Source organism: Podarcis pityusensis (genome assembly GCF_964106645.2).
Source record: "Podarcis pityusensis genome assembly, chromosome: 2".
Classification (NCBI taxonomy): domain Eukaryota; kingdom Metazoa; phylum Chordata; class Lepidosauria; order Squamata; family Lacertidae; genus Podarcis; species Podarcis pityusensis.
Window position 1 is genome coordinate 23,864,724 of NC_138029.1, and position 13,119 is coordinate 23,877,842.

A 13,119-nucleotide genomic window follows, 5' to 3' on the forward strand; every position below is an offset into this window, starting at 1 on the left:
CAAACCACTATAGCTTGTTTGTTTATTTAAATAAAGCACAGAAAATAGTAAAATCAATAATCTCAACAGTAAAATACAGTATATAACCCGAACAGCAAAATAGATCATTGCAGCAAACTTTCTTACCCCCTTGCAAATGGACACAGCTTCTTTGGACATTGCTTTGGGGTACGAAACATTATGTTCCATTATTGATTGAAAGAGCTCATCTTCATCTTCACCATCAAATGGAGGCTGTTAAAATGTAGAGTAATTGTTAGATTAAATGTTAAAAGGGTAATTCAGAGTTAATGTCAACACAGAATATTTACCCAAACGCAGATTAATCTATTGAGCATAGGTCAGCCTTCCCCAACTTGTTGCTCTCCATATGTTTTGGACTCCAATTCCCATCTTCCCCAGCCAACATTGCCAATGGTCAGGGATGATGGGAGATGGAGTCTAAAACATCTGGGAGGCACCAGATGGAGGAAGGCAGTTTTAATTACCTTCAGGTGAATATCTATGCTGTTAGGTGCCTTGGTCACAATTTTATGGAAAGGTGAGATACATTTAATAACAAAAATGTGGCCAAGGTCAACCCTGAAGTATGAGATAATGCGCTATTCTGTGCACACTACTGTGTGACAGCTATACATTGCTAAGGCTTTGCTTCTACTCCACCGAACAAAGGAGCAGCCAGCGCTGTTGTCCTAGAGAGACAAACAGGGCAGCAGACCAGCCTCAGTGAACATATGCCTTCCGATTCCTCTCCCTGAGTGCCACAAAACCCTGCTATTTATGCTGCTCCTGGCATCCATTTCATAGTATTATATTTGCATACACTTTCCAATTTAAAGTATCAGGGATGGAACAAGAGCATGTAAAAGCTTGAGTTTCTTCCCCGCCCCCAGCAGTTTTTTGGAAGAGAGGCAGAAGCAGCAAGATCTGTTCTCATCCCCAAAACAGCTTTAAAGACACCTAACTGTCTGTGCCTAATCTACCTGAATTTGGAAGGCTTTGTCCCCTCAGAAGTGTCTGCTATGCCTACAAATGTATTCCAATTCTGACAAACAAAACGTTACAGCGGTTTGTTGATTTTCCCATTATAATCAATGGAGAGACATTATAATCAAGGGAGAGAAACAAAGTAACAGTGTTTACAGAGCAAAAGTGTTGTCTGAAGCACTCTAAGGTCCACAGGCCTTCTATATGAAGCACCCAATCAGGATCTGAAGATTTTTGTTTGTGTGCACACCTCAAGTTTAGATGTTCAAATCTTGGCTTAATAAATCAATATATGAGTGAGCTTACTGCACACATACTTATTTTGCTCCTTCCTCTGCACAAGCTGGGAAACAAATCAGGAGGACACAGTTAAATACAGCTTTCTTTTATATCCAGACTGAAAACCACAGTTAATGGCTTCCATACAAACCAGATTAGGAAGACAAGTTCCATGGGTTTATGTTGTGGATGGTTTGGATGGTATTAACCATAGCTTCCTGGCTTGCTTCCATGCTCACATGAAGGGAGGAGCAAAAGGACTCTATCCAGGTACATAAAACTCATTCATACTTCAGCTTACTAAACCAAGATTTGATCATCCGAATGAGGCTTTAGTTTGTGCTGCATTACATAAGGGAAGGGGTGGCGCTGTGGATTAAACCACAGAGCCTAGGACTTGCCGATCAGAAGGTCAGCGGTTCGAATCCCCACGATGGGGTGAGCTCCCGTTGCTCGGTCCCTGCTCCTGCCAACCAAGCAGTTTGAAAGCACGTCAAAGTGCAAGTAGATAAATAGGTACCGCTCCGGCGGGAAGGTAAACAGCGTTTCCGTGTGCTGCTCTGGTTAGCCAGAAGCGGCTTAGTCATGCTGGCCACATGATCTGGAAGCTGTACGCCGGCTCCTTCGGCCAATAAAGCGAGAAGAGCACCGCAACCCCAGAGTCAGTTACGGCTGGACCTAATGGTCAGGGGTCCCTTTACCTTTACGTTTACATAAGGGAAGGTGACAAACTATTTTCAGTCTGAAAGTGGCCGATGAATCCCCAGAAATCCCTAAGTATTGGAGACAAAAGAAGCAGAACTATATAACTATAAACTGCACTTTATGTGCAGTTTTGGTCCTTCACTCCCAGCGATGGAAAAGCACAGCTTTCAATGGGAAGGCTAGCTCTTAATGGGTTACTGGATCACCTCTTCCATGAGCCAGCAGAACAAAATTAAACCTAACTGATATGTTGCCTTCAACTGAACTCGGCCACTCTGTGTTTGCATTTCTCATTGCATACTTAAACGCTATCAGTTTGTGTGCACATAGGAACGGTTGGTTATTAAGGCTGATGAGCTGTTAGCTATGCAGACAATGTGCATATTATAATCTCGTGACTTGATTTAACTTTCATAGAGCGTTGGGGGGGGGGAAATATGGATTGAACTGACTGAATCTAACAACCCTGCTGTTAATTTCTCTACTAATAAGGCATCTTTCACATTTAATCATTCACCTGGCATCAATGCTCACTAATTGAAGTATTAAATACAGAAGCACAAACATCCTTACCTGACCAGCTAGCATCTCGTATAGCAGTACGCCATAGGCCCACCAGTCGACTGACCTTCCGTATGGCTGATAGGCAATAATCTGTGAATTGTAATGAAGAAACATATGTTTTAAGGTTGATTTTATTATTTTTTAATCAAACGCCTAACTGAAATATTCTGTAGAAATAATTTTATAAACAAAATCAAGATAATGGAAAAATACGGAAGTCATGCTACGGAGGGACACAGTTGGAACAATTGGTTGATTCAGCTTCATGTAATTAACATTTATAACTCCATGCAATTCACAGGAACAGCTACAGGCAGGCCCATGCAGAACAGGGAGTAGCCAGGTACACTTGCCACAGGCCTCAGAGGGCTGAGCCAGCTGGGGGGTGGGGAGACCCGCCAGATTTATGTTGGCATGCCAAGAACAAGACTCCCACCCCAGGCCTCAGACAACCTCTGCATGGGCCTGGCTACAGGCATCTGTAATGGTGGCAAACTGAAAAGGGCAAGAAATGGCCACAATGTGCAATCATGGGTTGACAACCATGGTTTGCATGAAGTTTTAAAGCTGCAACAAGCAAACCATGGTTAAGACAATATTCTCAACTCTCCAGTCTCTATGTTTGTTAAGGGGAGAAAGTGATGTTGACAGTATCTTCCTATGAATCAACTCCAGAGGGAAGGCAAGGTAAAACATTCTGATTTTAGCAGGGGCCAAGGAAACAAATCATAGTGAGTGCTAACCAGAATTAAGGGTATGTTTGCACTTAATGCTAAACCATGGCTTAGCAGCACATAGATGATTCTCAGTAAGCCAACTTTGAATCAGGAGTTATGAAGCTAGCTTGTTGAACCATTGCTTGTTTCAAACCAATATTACATGTTTGTACACAAGCTATGCAGAAGTCAGTATTCTGGCCACAGGGGAGAAAGAGGGAGCGTGCAAGTCCGACACTTCACTTGGGTTTGCTGAGGCTTGTACACATAACACCTGTTTAAGCATTATGTGTAAACCAACCCTAAGTGCTGTATCTGCACAAGGACTACTGAACACCAGTTATTTGTTTGTTGAAGTAGTTGAGTATGTTAAACAAGGTGTTTCAGTGGAAATTCACATTGCAGACCAGATCTATTACATGCTACTTCAAAAATAAATGTTAGTAAACACTGGTTTGAATGGAAGAGGCTAAGATTCTTTTGCTCTGCTGTAGTAACAGAACTTCATAGGAAGTCAACACTAACACTGAAGCAATTATTGCTTTATTCTGGGGCTTTAAATGCTTTTTTAAAATCTGCAAACCCTAGTTAAAGACATACTAGTTGAATCATCAATGGAATTCTATTCCATTTCACTTCTACAGTATAAATAAAATGCAGAAAAGCAGCCTTACTGTGCTAATGCATGCCACATAAAATGAGAGTGGAAACTGTGTTCACACTTAACAAACAGGTGCTGTCTGAGGCACTAATTGGGAGAATGTGTACTTCAAAGACATAAGTAATTGGGAAGCTGAATTATTCCCTTTCATGATATAAAAGGAAAGTGAGCAGAAAGGTGAGAGCCAAATAAAAAAAACATTCAGCTCACTTGCTTCACTGACAGAGAAGATGTCTAGATACACAAAATATGAATATATATTAATTCAAGTAAGGATTTATCTGCCTGTAAATAACAAGCCAGTCCTAACTGACACTAATTCAAGATATAACTGTGTGGTAAATTCAGACTTTACTCTTATGGCTGTATAACCTATAAAACTCAAAGAAGCTGGCTATGTCAATGACTTCCTTTTGGATAAATGCAGTTCGGTAGCACTGGCCTAAGAGACATATTAGCAGCTTGGCAAAGTTTTCCTTCACTGTACTTCATTTGTAACTGCCCATCCTATTTGGGCTTGCAGTGCTTCAGGAAGGCCCAGGAGGGTGTGGTTTTCCCCAGTTTGTCACTATGCACTGTTATGTACTGAAGTTCTCACCCTGGGCCAGCAGGGGGATACTGTAGATAGTTATGCAAATAAGGGATCGAAAGTGACGTTCAGTGATTGGATAGTTTTAGAAAGTTGTTACAGTAACGTTGTACTGGAGCTCGATATAAGCAGGCTGACTGAACCCTTCAGTTCAGTTCTGTCCTGGCCTGTGAATAAACAAGAGCTGTTTGGAGAATCGCTGTGTCGTCTGATATGTTCACCCACAACCTAACATGCACCATTTTTATCATCATGTGATTATCAGTGAAAGGAATCTGGTACTGGACAGGTTGCTTAAACATGCATTTCACAGTTGCCTTGGGGAAATGGGTGTCTGGTGTTTCACGTCTCAGATAGCAAGTACCTCAGGTGCAATGTAATCAGGAGTCCCACAGAAGGTCCTCGTTGACACTCCATCAGCCATATTCTCCTTGCACATCCCAAAATCTGCAATCTTAATGTGCCCTTCATGATCCAACATTACGTTATCTAATTTCAGATCCCTATGAGAAATCACACAGCAGTTAAAAGTCTGAATCCAAACAAGAGGCAACAATGCTCCATGGGCTCCAATGGAAATTTCAATTCCAGTGACACAGGTTCATAGTCTGGGAGTGCTCATGGGTTAGGTGTGAGAATCTCAGGTGCTCAGATACAGTGGTACCTCAGGTTAAGTACTTAATTCGTTCCGGAGGTCCGTTCTTAACCTGAAACTGTTCTTAACCTGAAGCACCACTTTAGCTAATGGGGCCTCCTGCTGTTGCCACTCCACCAGAGCACGATTTCTGTTCTCATCCTGAAGCAAAGTTCTTAACCTGAGGTACTATTTCTGGGTTAGCAGAGTCTGTAACCTGAAGCGTATGTAACCTGAAGTGTATGTAACCCGAGGTACCACTGTACTGTGAAACTCCAAGAACTAACTACTGTAACATGTATTGTACTCTGCCGAAAGTATTCTGCCCTCAAAGGGAGTTCAGAAGTTTCCACTTATGCAGTATGTATACTCTCATTTTGGAAATTGGAATACATTTGTTTCTTCAGTCTGAATTGTGGCAACTGCTGTGGTTATTGATCAGTTTCCAGATACTCAGTTTTATGCTCTAAGGTGGCCAGAATAGACCACATAATCAAGCAATTCAGGGTTCAAATTCCCACTTAGCCATGAAACTCACTAGTTGGGCCTTGGGCCAGTTACCATTTATCAGCCTAACCTATTCCTTCCTGAGAATGCATGCAGCCAACTTCCTCCTGCCCTCATAACTATTTTTTCGCCGGTGGTGACAAACTTTGTTTTTCTGCAGAGCAAACAAAAGTGTTTCTGGGTGCAACTTGAATACTCACCGATAAATGATTCCTTTTTTATGCAGGAAGAACAGCCCCACTGAGATCTCTGAAGCATAGAACCTGCAAGAAAAGGCCACCACATTAGATACAGGAATATGAATGAATGAATGAACTTTATTAGGGTCACAGATCAGGATAAAAACAACAACAACATATAAATAAAATAGCAGTTAGGGGTTTTTTTAACTGACAAATGTTGGAGCAAATAAGGGCAAAGAAACAAGCATAGGATAAAACAGCCGACTAAAATACAAGATTAAACACGGATAATGGATGGATAAAAACTGATAATTAAAACAGATAAGAACTAAAAGCAAATAAAAACATGCAGTTAAAACAACTGTAAGAGTGTAAGAACTAAAAGACTCACAGTTAAAACAACTATAAGAGGCTGCAGAGTAGAAGCCTCTGAAATAGATGACACTCACAGCATTAGAAACTGATGTGCAAATATGGTTAAAATAGACAATTAAAACAGTGTACAACAATAAATTTAGAAACAATGTGCAACAGTAAACTATCCCAGGGAGTTGACTCAGAGCCACCCATGGAACTGAGTTTGGGGATTTTCATGCTGGATTATTTTGAGTTGGGCGATGGTCTGCGCCTACAGATTTGTACACAGAATCTGGCGACCATCCAGGTCTTCTTCTGATCTTTGCCTAACAGGAGAAATTTTAAGGTGCCCTTCCCTGAATGAGACAGATAAATGGCCAAACAGTTTAAGGTTACAGTACCCGGACAACCTTATCTTCTACTTGTCAGGGATGTTCGAAGAGTTACTCAAAACTCATTTCACACAGATAAGCAAAGAACTTGAGCCAATTAAAAATTTCCTTTCGGAAAGCTTGAACCTGCTTACCACCCTAACTGAATTGATTAAGAACCATGGGGTCGCTTTCCCTCACATGACATCTGGGACAGGAATATGTTTTGGAGCTTCCATTGTGGCACTTGCCAAGGAACCGCTGCCTCTACCCATTTTTTGGCTATTTGTGTGCGTGTATGGAAGGCTGCTTCTTGTTGTTGTTGTGGTTGTTGTTGTTGGGCTTTATTACAACCAGCAAAATAACTCAAGGCATGTGTCAAGAAAGGAATGTGGCCTGGAGAGTGTCCTATGGGCCAGAGAGAGAGGTCTGCCTTTGGGCCTGGGCTTAAGGTTCCAGACCCACGTTTTATGTCCTTCCTTGCTCTTTTCGATCCCTGAGGTCTCTCTGGCTGGTTACCGGGGGCCTCATCCTGGAGGGGCCTATGCCCCTTTCTCTCCTGAAGGAGAGTTATCGGTATCAGCCCAGAATGTTACACAAAGCTTAAAAGAAATATAATACAACCTGACAAAAGCTGTGTGAACAGGAGATAGCATATGTCATATCAGACGATATCTAATTTTTGTGACTGCCACTGTTGCTTAGCTTGTTTAAGAGTCGCACAGGATACAGATATCCAAGAAATACATTTCCTTGCCAAATGCTCAGTGACTTAATTACACGAAGATAACGGAAATGACTGGCGCCTAGAATGTAATTGTTCTGAGCAGTTCACAAATCTGCGTAATACTGACGAGCTTTTGGAAGCCAGAGTTACTGCGTGGGGTTGCCAACGACACACCCTAGTAAAGGGGGCAGGGTGGGGATGGGAAGGAGAGAGGACAAATATAGCCCTAGAACAAAATATTAAATGACAACTCTGATTTGAAAATGAACAGAGAAAGAGACACTCACACGGCTTGAGGCTCCTTGAATTTTCCTACTTGCTGGATATGATACATGAGGTCACCGCCATTCACGTACTCCATGACAAAATATAGGCGATCCTAGCACATAATGTGAAAGCAAAAATATATATCAGGCAGCAGAGACCTGTCACTATGAAATTGTTAAGAGAAATCTTAAACAGATCTACACTGAACACAAATCTGTATTATTATAACACAGCAGCACAGACAAGTCATGTAACAATAACGTATAGCTATAATAACGTCAATGCTCTTCTGTTCGGTAGACAAACTCATATTGGCTTTTCATAATGATATTTGATTATTGAGCCTGTCACTGAGGGGTGGGTGGGAGCCTCCCCCCCCCAATCATTATTTCTGAGACAAAATAAGGAACGAATAAATTGATATTGCAGTGTTGACTTTAATTTCCCTAAATTTCTGTTTTTTACAGAAAAATAAATGGAACCAGCGCCAGATATAGGGCAGGGCGGGCGGTTCACACACACAAGGTTCCCAGCTGGGGGAGGGAGATAGAATCCAACTTAGTGTCACATAAGGTAAAGGTAAAGGGACCCCTGACCATTAGGTCCAGTTGTGACCGACTCTGGGGTTGCAGCGCTCATCTCGCTTTATTGGCCAAGGGAGCCGGCGTACAGCTTCCAGGTCATGTGGCCAGCATGACTAAGCCGCTTCTGGCGAACCAGAGCAGCGCACGGAAATGCCGTTTACCTTCCCGCCGGAGCGGTACCTATTTATCTACTTGCACTTTGACGTGCTTTCGAACTGGTAGGTTGGCAGGAGCAGGGACCGAGCAACGGTGGTTCACCCCGTCGCGGGGATTCGAACCACCGACCTTCCGATCGGCAAGTCCTAGGCTCTGTGGTTTAACCCACAGCACCACCCGCGTCCCTTAGTGTCACATAGAAATGGTTAAATTTACTTCCCAATTACAGAGCTACCCTTATGACTTCTTTTCCTTATGTCTATTAATTGCTTCATCAACAGTCAAACAGTTTGAAGTATATTTAGAACACACTGCACCAGAAACTCATTAATTTAGCATTCCTATTCTAGTTTTTATACATTCGTTTTTATTCCTTTGCCACAGCATAATTAATTTACTGTCCAGTAGCTTATTATTTTTCTTTTTTCTTTTTTTAGAAAAAGAAATTTCTTTTCATTGTTTTGAAGTGGATGCCCCCAGCAAATTTCATTATTTTAATTAATGTGGGCAAATCACAACTTTCAAGATTTATTTTGGGGTTGTGTGATAGAGATATATCTCTTACAAAACTCGCTATTAAATTAAAATTTTAAATAAGCATTACATCGCTTTACTGCATATGCTTACTCAATGACACGTTCAAATCTTTTGTGCAGAAATAGGGTTCCCTTCCCATTCTTAATTCTATAATGCTTATTTCCTTTATTACAGATCCAATTCCATCTGGGAGAATATGGAATGAAATACAGAATGTCAGAATGGAACCATAATTCGTTCAAGGTTGTAGCTCAGAACGGCATCTGAGAAATTGCTCAGAGAATAAAGTGACAGAGTTCACTGAAGTCTGGTGCATGGTCACTTGTAAACTCAGCCTGTGAACTGTCTTCACTGAGAAGCATTATAAAAACTCTGCCTGTGCTATTAGTTCTGGAACAGCCATTTCACACATGCTGATCACCCGTTGACACCCATCATGTAATGAGTGTGTGCATGGATGAACTGACTAGTTTTCTTGCGCATCATCAGTTCAAGTTAAACTGAACATGCATGAGAAAGCCAATGATGAGTTTTATAGGTTTGAAAGATCTACTGCAAAGGTTCTAGAGGCAGTCATTTCTAAGCAAAGTTCTTAGTTGTTGCTTAAGGCTTATGTCAGGAAAACACTTGACATATGGCAAGTCTAGTTCAATGACAAAATGAAGAGGATGGGATTCAACCAAATTGTTCCATGCACAGACCAGAGTCTTCTCACACAATGAGGCTTCCGCCTCTCTAATCCCCTGTGCACCCCACACCCCTAAATCTGCTCTGGCTGGTTGGGGAACGACAGAACAGGTCTAGGGTGTGTGGAGGGGGGCGGGAAAGTCTTGTTATGTGAGTGGCCCCTGTTCCATGCATGCATACAACACTTTGTGGTTTGCAGAATTCCACCCAGAGCCTGTATATTCAAGACTCAGTCCTTATTTTAACAATCTGTTAACTAAATTATCATTACCATCTAAATCTCAAAGAGCTCAGAAGTTTGTTGTGAATGTTACTGAAAGACAGTGCCAAGAGTGGTGACCTTGGCAGACAACTGAATAGCTGCAGGAGTCAGAAGAAATCAGGGTCACCCGTGAACATGTGACGTACCACAGTCTGGAAGCAAGAATGAAGCTGGGTTAGGAAGGGAGGCTTGTCCTGCAAGGCTAGAACTCTCTTTTCAACCATGGTACACTCTACATCGTCATCCTGAATCACTACATCCTTTTTCAATATTTTGACTGCATACAGTTCTTCTGACCCTTTTCGTTCTGCCAGCATCACCTGCACAAAGGAGAGGGTGAAAAATTTGATGGCTACAAGAGACAGGTTATTTCTTATAAAAATCTATAGACAAGCAGCCCCGGTGATTTGTCTCCTGCTCTAAGGAAGTGCAGTCAAATTCTTATTAAAATCTTACTGTTCTACAATGAAGCTATGCTACACAATCAGTTTTGTAAAAATATATATATAAGGAACTGCATCAGATCTCAACAGCCAATTACATCTCCCAGGAATATGTACATATTTTTTGATGTAGAGATTACATCTTCTTTTATTAAACACCATTAAAGTAACAGAACAATAGCAGGTTGCTTAGTGGCGGATAGCTGAACTAGAAGACCTTCCTACTCTTGTAAATTCAAATTTTAATCATAAAATCACATGGCCATCTCTAGAATGGCTCTTATGACTTTAAGGAATGGTCTGCAGCATTTTCAGCCATTAAGCAATTAAAGATGCATCTCATTCAGAAATGAAAAAAAAGGGGGTTGAGCTATTATCCTCCTTTCTCAAATGTTGGCAGTGTGGACTCCCATATGCATGATGTTGAGCTGTTCACTAATGTTACTTTTCTTAGGTGAGGTCTTGAATACAGATGTTATTTGGAATCAGGCACCAGGCAAGGAATTATGATATGTGAGGGCACTCGGTGCAGTTAAGAGCAGTTATTGAATTCTTCACCATCCAATACAATAATGGATTGAGAACTCGCATTCCCTATTTTATACTCACTCTGAGCACAACAGCACACCTACGAGGATATTAAGTCTGCTTTTCTGGAGACACATGCCCAGTAGTTACTAATTCTGTTTAGCACTGTTCTTCCCTTTATCAAGGATTGGGAACACTGACTCTCTCCCTCCCCCACCCCCCGCCCCTGTGTATTATTCATTTGAGTAAAACACAAAACCCCATTAAAATAAGGCACATGAGAAGAAATCATCAAGGCTTCCTACCTTCCCAAAACTCCCCTTTCCAAGCACCATGAGAAAGTTGAAATCTGTCAGCTTAACCTGATCAAGGTTATTAGATGGTAAACTACAGCTCCGGTCTTCAATTGGAGATATGACTTTGTTAGCTGAAGGTCCAAGTCTGGCTTTCTAAATAAATAAAGAATATGGCTGTAAGGTTTGCACTTTGCTTTCAAAGCTATGATTCTGACCCTTGTGCAATGAGAGAGGGAGTAGGAATGAGATTACTAGCTGCATCCTTAACTTCTGAAGTGGGAGCCTTTTCTACTCATAGGTAAAGGACCCCTGGATGGTTAAGTCCAGTCAAAGGTGACTATGGGGTTGCAGTGCTCATCTCGCTTTTGGGTTGAGGGAGTTGAGGTTTGTTCACAGATAGCTTTCCAGGTCATGTGTCCAGCATGTCTAAACTGCTTCTGGCACAACGGAACACTGTGATGGAAACCAGAGCGCACAGAAATGTTGTTTACCTTTCCGCTGCAATGGTACCTATTTATCTACTTGCACTGGCGTGCTTTTGAACTGCTAGGTTGGCAGGAGCTGGAACAGAGCAACTGGGACAGAGCCTGAACCAGGCAAATGCCTGCATGGGATTAATCTGAAGGTTTGTTCTCAGAGAAGGAACTGCGCGAAATATTGCATAAGCACAAATTCAAAAGACCCATTCCAGCAATATTGTGGGTATTGTTATAGGTGGCAATAATCTGTGCGACTAGATAGAAGCAACTTCCCTCACCTGGTTAAGAACACCCAAGAGAACAATATCAAAATAATTACCTTCATGCCAAAATCCCTCAAATCAATTGATTTGAGAGCTTCCCTTTCAAAACATGAAGAGTGTCCTTAATAAAATTCATGCATTTAATATGTTGCAGGGTATACAAAACATTTTGAAATGTTTCAGTTGAAATATGCTCTTCATAGTGATGTTTTTCACAACATGTGACATGCTTTTTTGGAAAGAAAGTCTTTACTCTCAACGGACAGCATATTATAGCAACCCACATTACGAGACTTACTTTCTGACCAATTACCACCAACAAATTTGATTTTCAATCAAAACATTGTTCTCAGTGGGAAAAATATTGTTGCACTCAAAGCATTTGTCATGAGATGTTTATGATTTGCAAATGCATCCTTTAGGGTAAATAAAATTTAAAAGCAGCAATGAACAGTTCTTTGTATAAGCTGCTTTCCAAACCACAGAATGTTAAGACAAGGAGAATTCAAAGACTTATCTCTTAAGGAAAATCTCTCCCTAAAATATAACTAGCTTGGGCTACAGTCAATGAATTCATTTTGTTAGCACCAAAATTTGCACCTGCACAATGGAACAGTCTCTTCTCTCAGTCTGTGCCCCCTGTACCCCACAAACCTGCTCCAAAGGGTTAGAGAAACCTCTACAGAACCCCTAGGAAATTTCCCCAGATCTTCCTTGTCATTTTTGTGCCTAAAATTAACATCCAATCATTTTAATAAAGAAGCATGAATACTGGGGTTTTCTAGCTGCTTCAAAAAGTCCTGTCCCGCCCCACCCCCCACAAAAAAATTACAGCGAAAGGTGATGTGTAGAGTCAGAAATACTTCAACAAATTTTCACTGTATCATTTCAGTAATAACTTCACTGGCAACATCAGTTGGTTAAATGTAGTATACTCCTCATAAGTGGCATACAAAAAATCAACCGAGACAAGACTTTTACCAGAACAGAAAATTCTTAGAACTGTAAACTGAGATTTGAGTGTTTTATGCCCAAGTCAAATTAAGATGATAGATAGATTTATACAGGGGCTTAAAATAATAATAAAAACAACAACAACAGTAAGTAAAGAATAGCCCCTATTACTTGAATAAAAGGTTGTGTTTAAAGCCACAACCACTACACTAAAAGTCAGTGAATCCTCACACCATGTCATAATGGCAATTATGGTGTTATCCATATACAATCATCCAAATCTCTGGATGACCTCTTACAGAGGCTTTGTACAGATGTTAAAAGGCATAAGGGACAATACTGAACCCTGCAAACCCCCACAGCATAATCATCACAAGGTTGAGC

The 13,119-nt window shown here is 41.2% G+C and overlaps 1 protein-coding gene across 3 annotated transcripts in view; it reads right to left on the minus strand.

The window, feature by feature from the left end:
- The window catches only part of PRKCA (protein kinase C alpha), a 193,426-nt gene that overhangs the window by 14,180 nt on the left and 166,127 nt on the right, over nt 1–13,119 (minus strand). For all 3 annotated transcript variants that reach the window (XM_080994553.1, XM_080994552.1, XM_080994554.1), the window contains 7 exons: nt 11,049–11,192; nt 9,919–10,092; nt 7,567–7,658; nt 5,843–5,905; nt 4,866–5,004; nt 2,545–2,625; nt 127–234 (listed from right to left, as the gene is read on the minus strand). In XM_080994553.1, the coding sequence (XP_080850679.1) occupies nt 127–234; nt 2,545–2,625; nt 4,866–5,004; nt 5,843–5,905; nt 7,567–7,658; nt 9,919–10,092; nt 11,049–11,192 (801 nt within the window). The remainder of the gene's footprint in view (nt 1–126; nt 235–2,544; nt 2,626–4,865; nt 5,005–5,842; nt 5,906–7,566; nt 7,659–9,918; nt 10,093–11,048; nt 11,193–13,119) is intronic.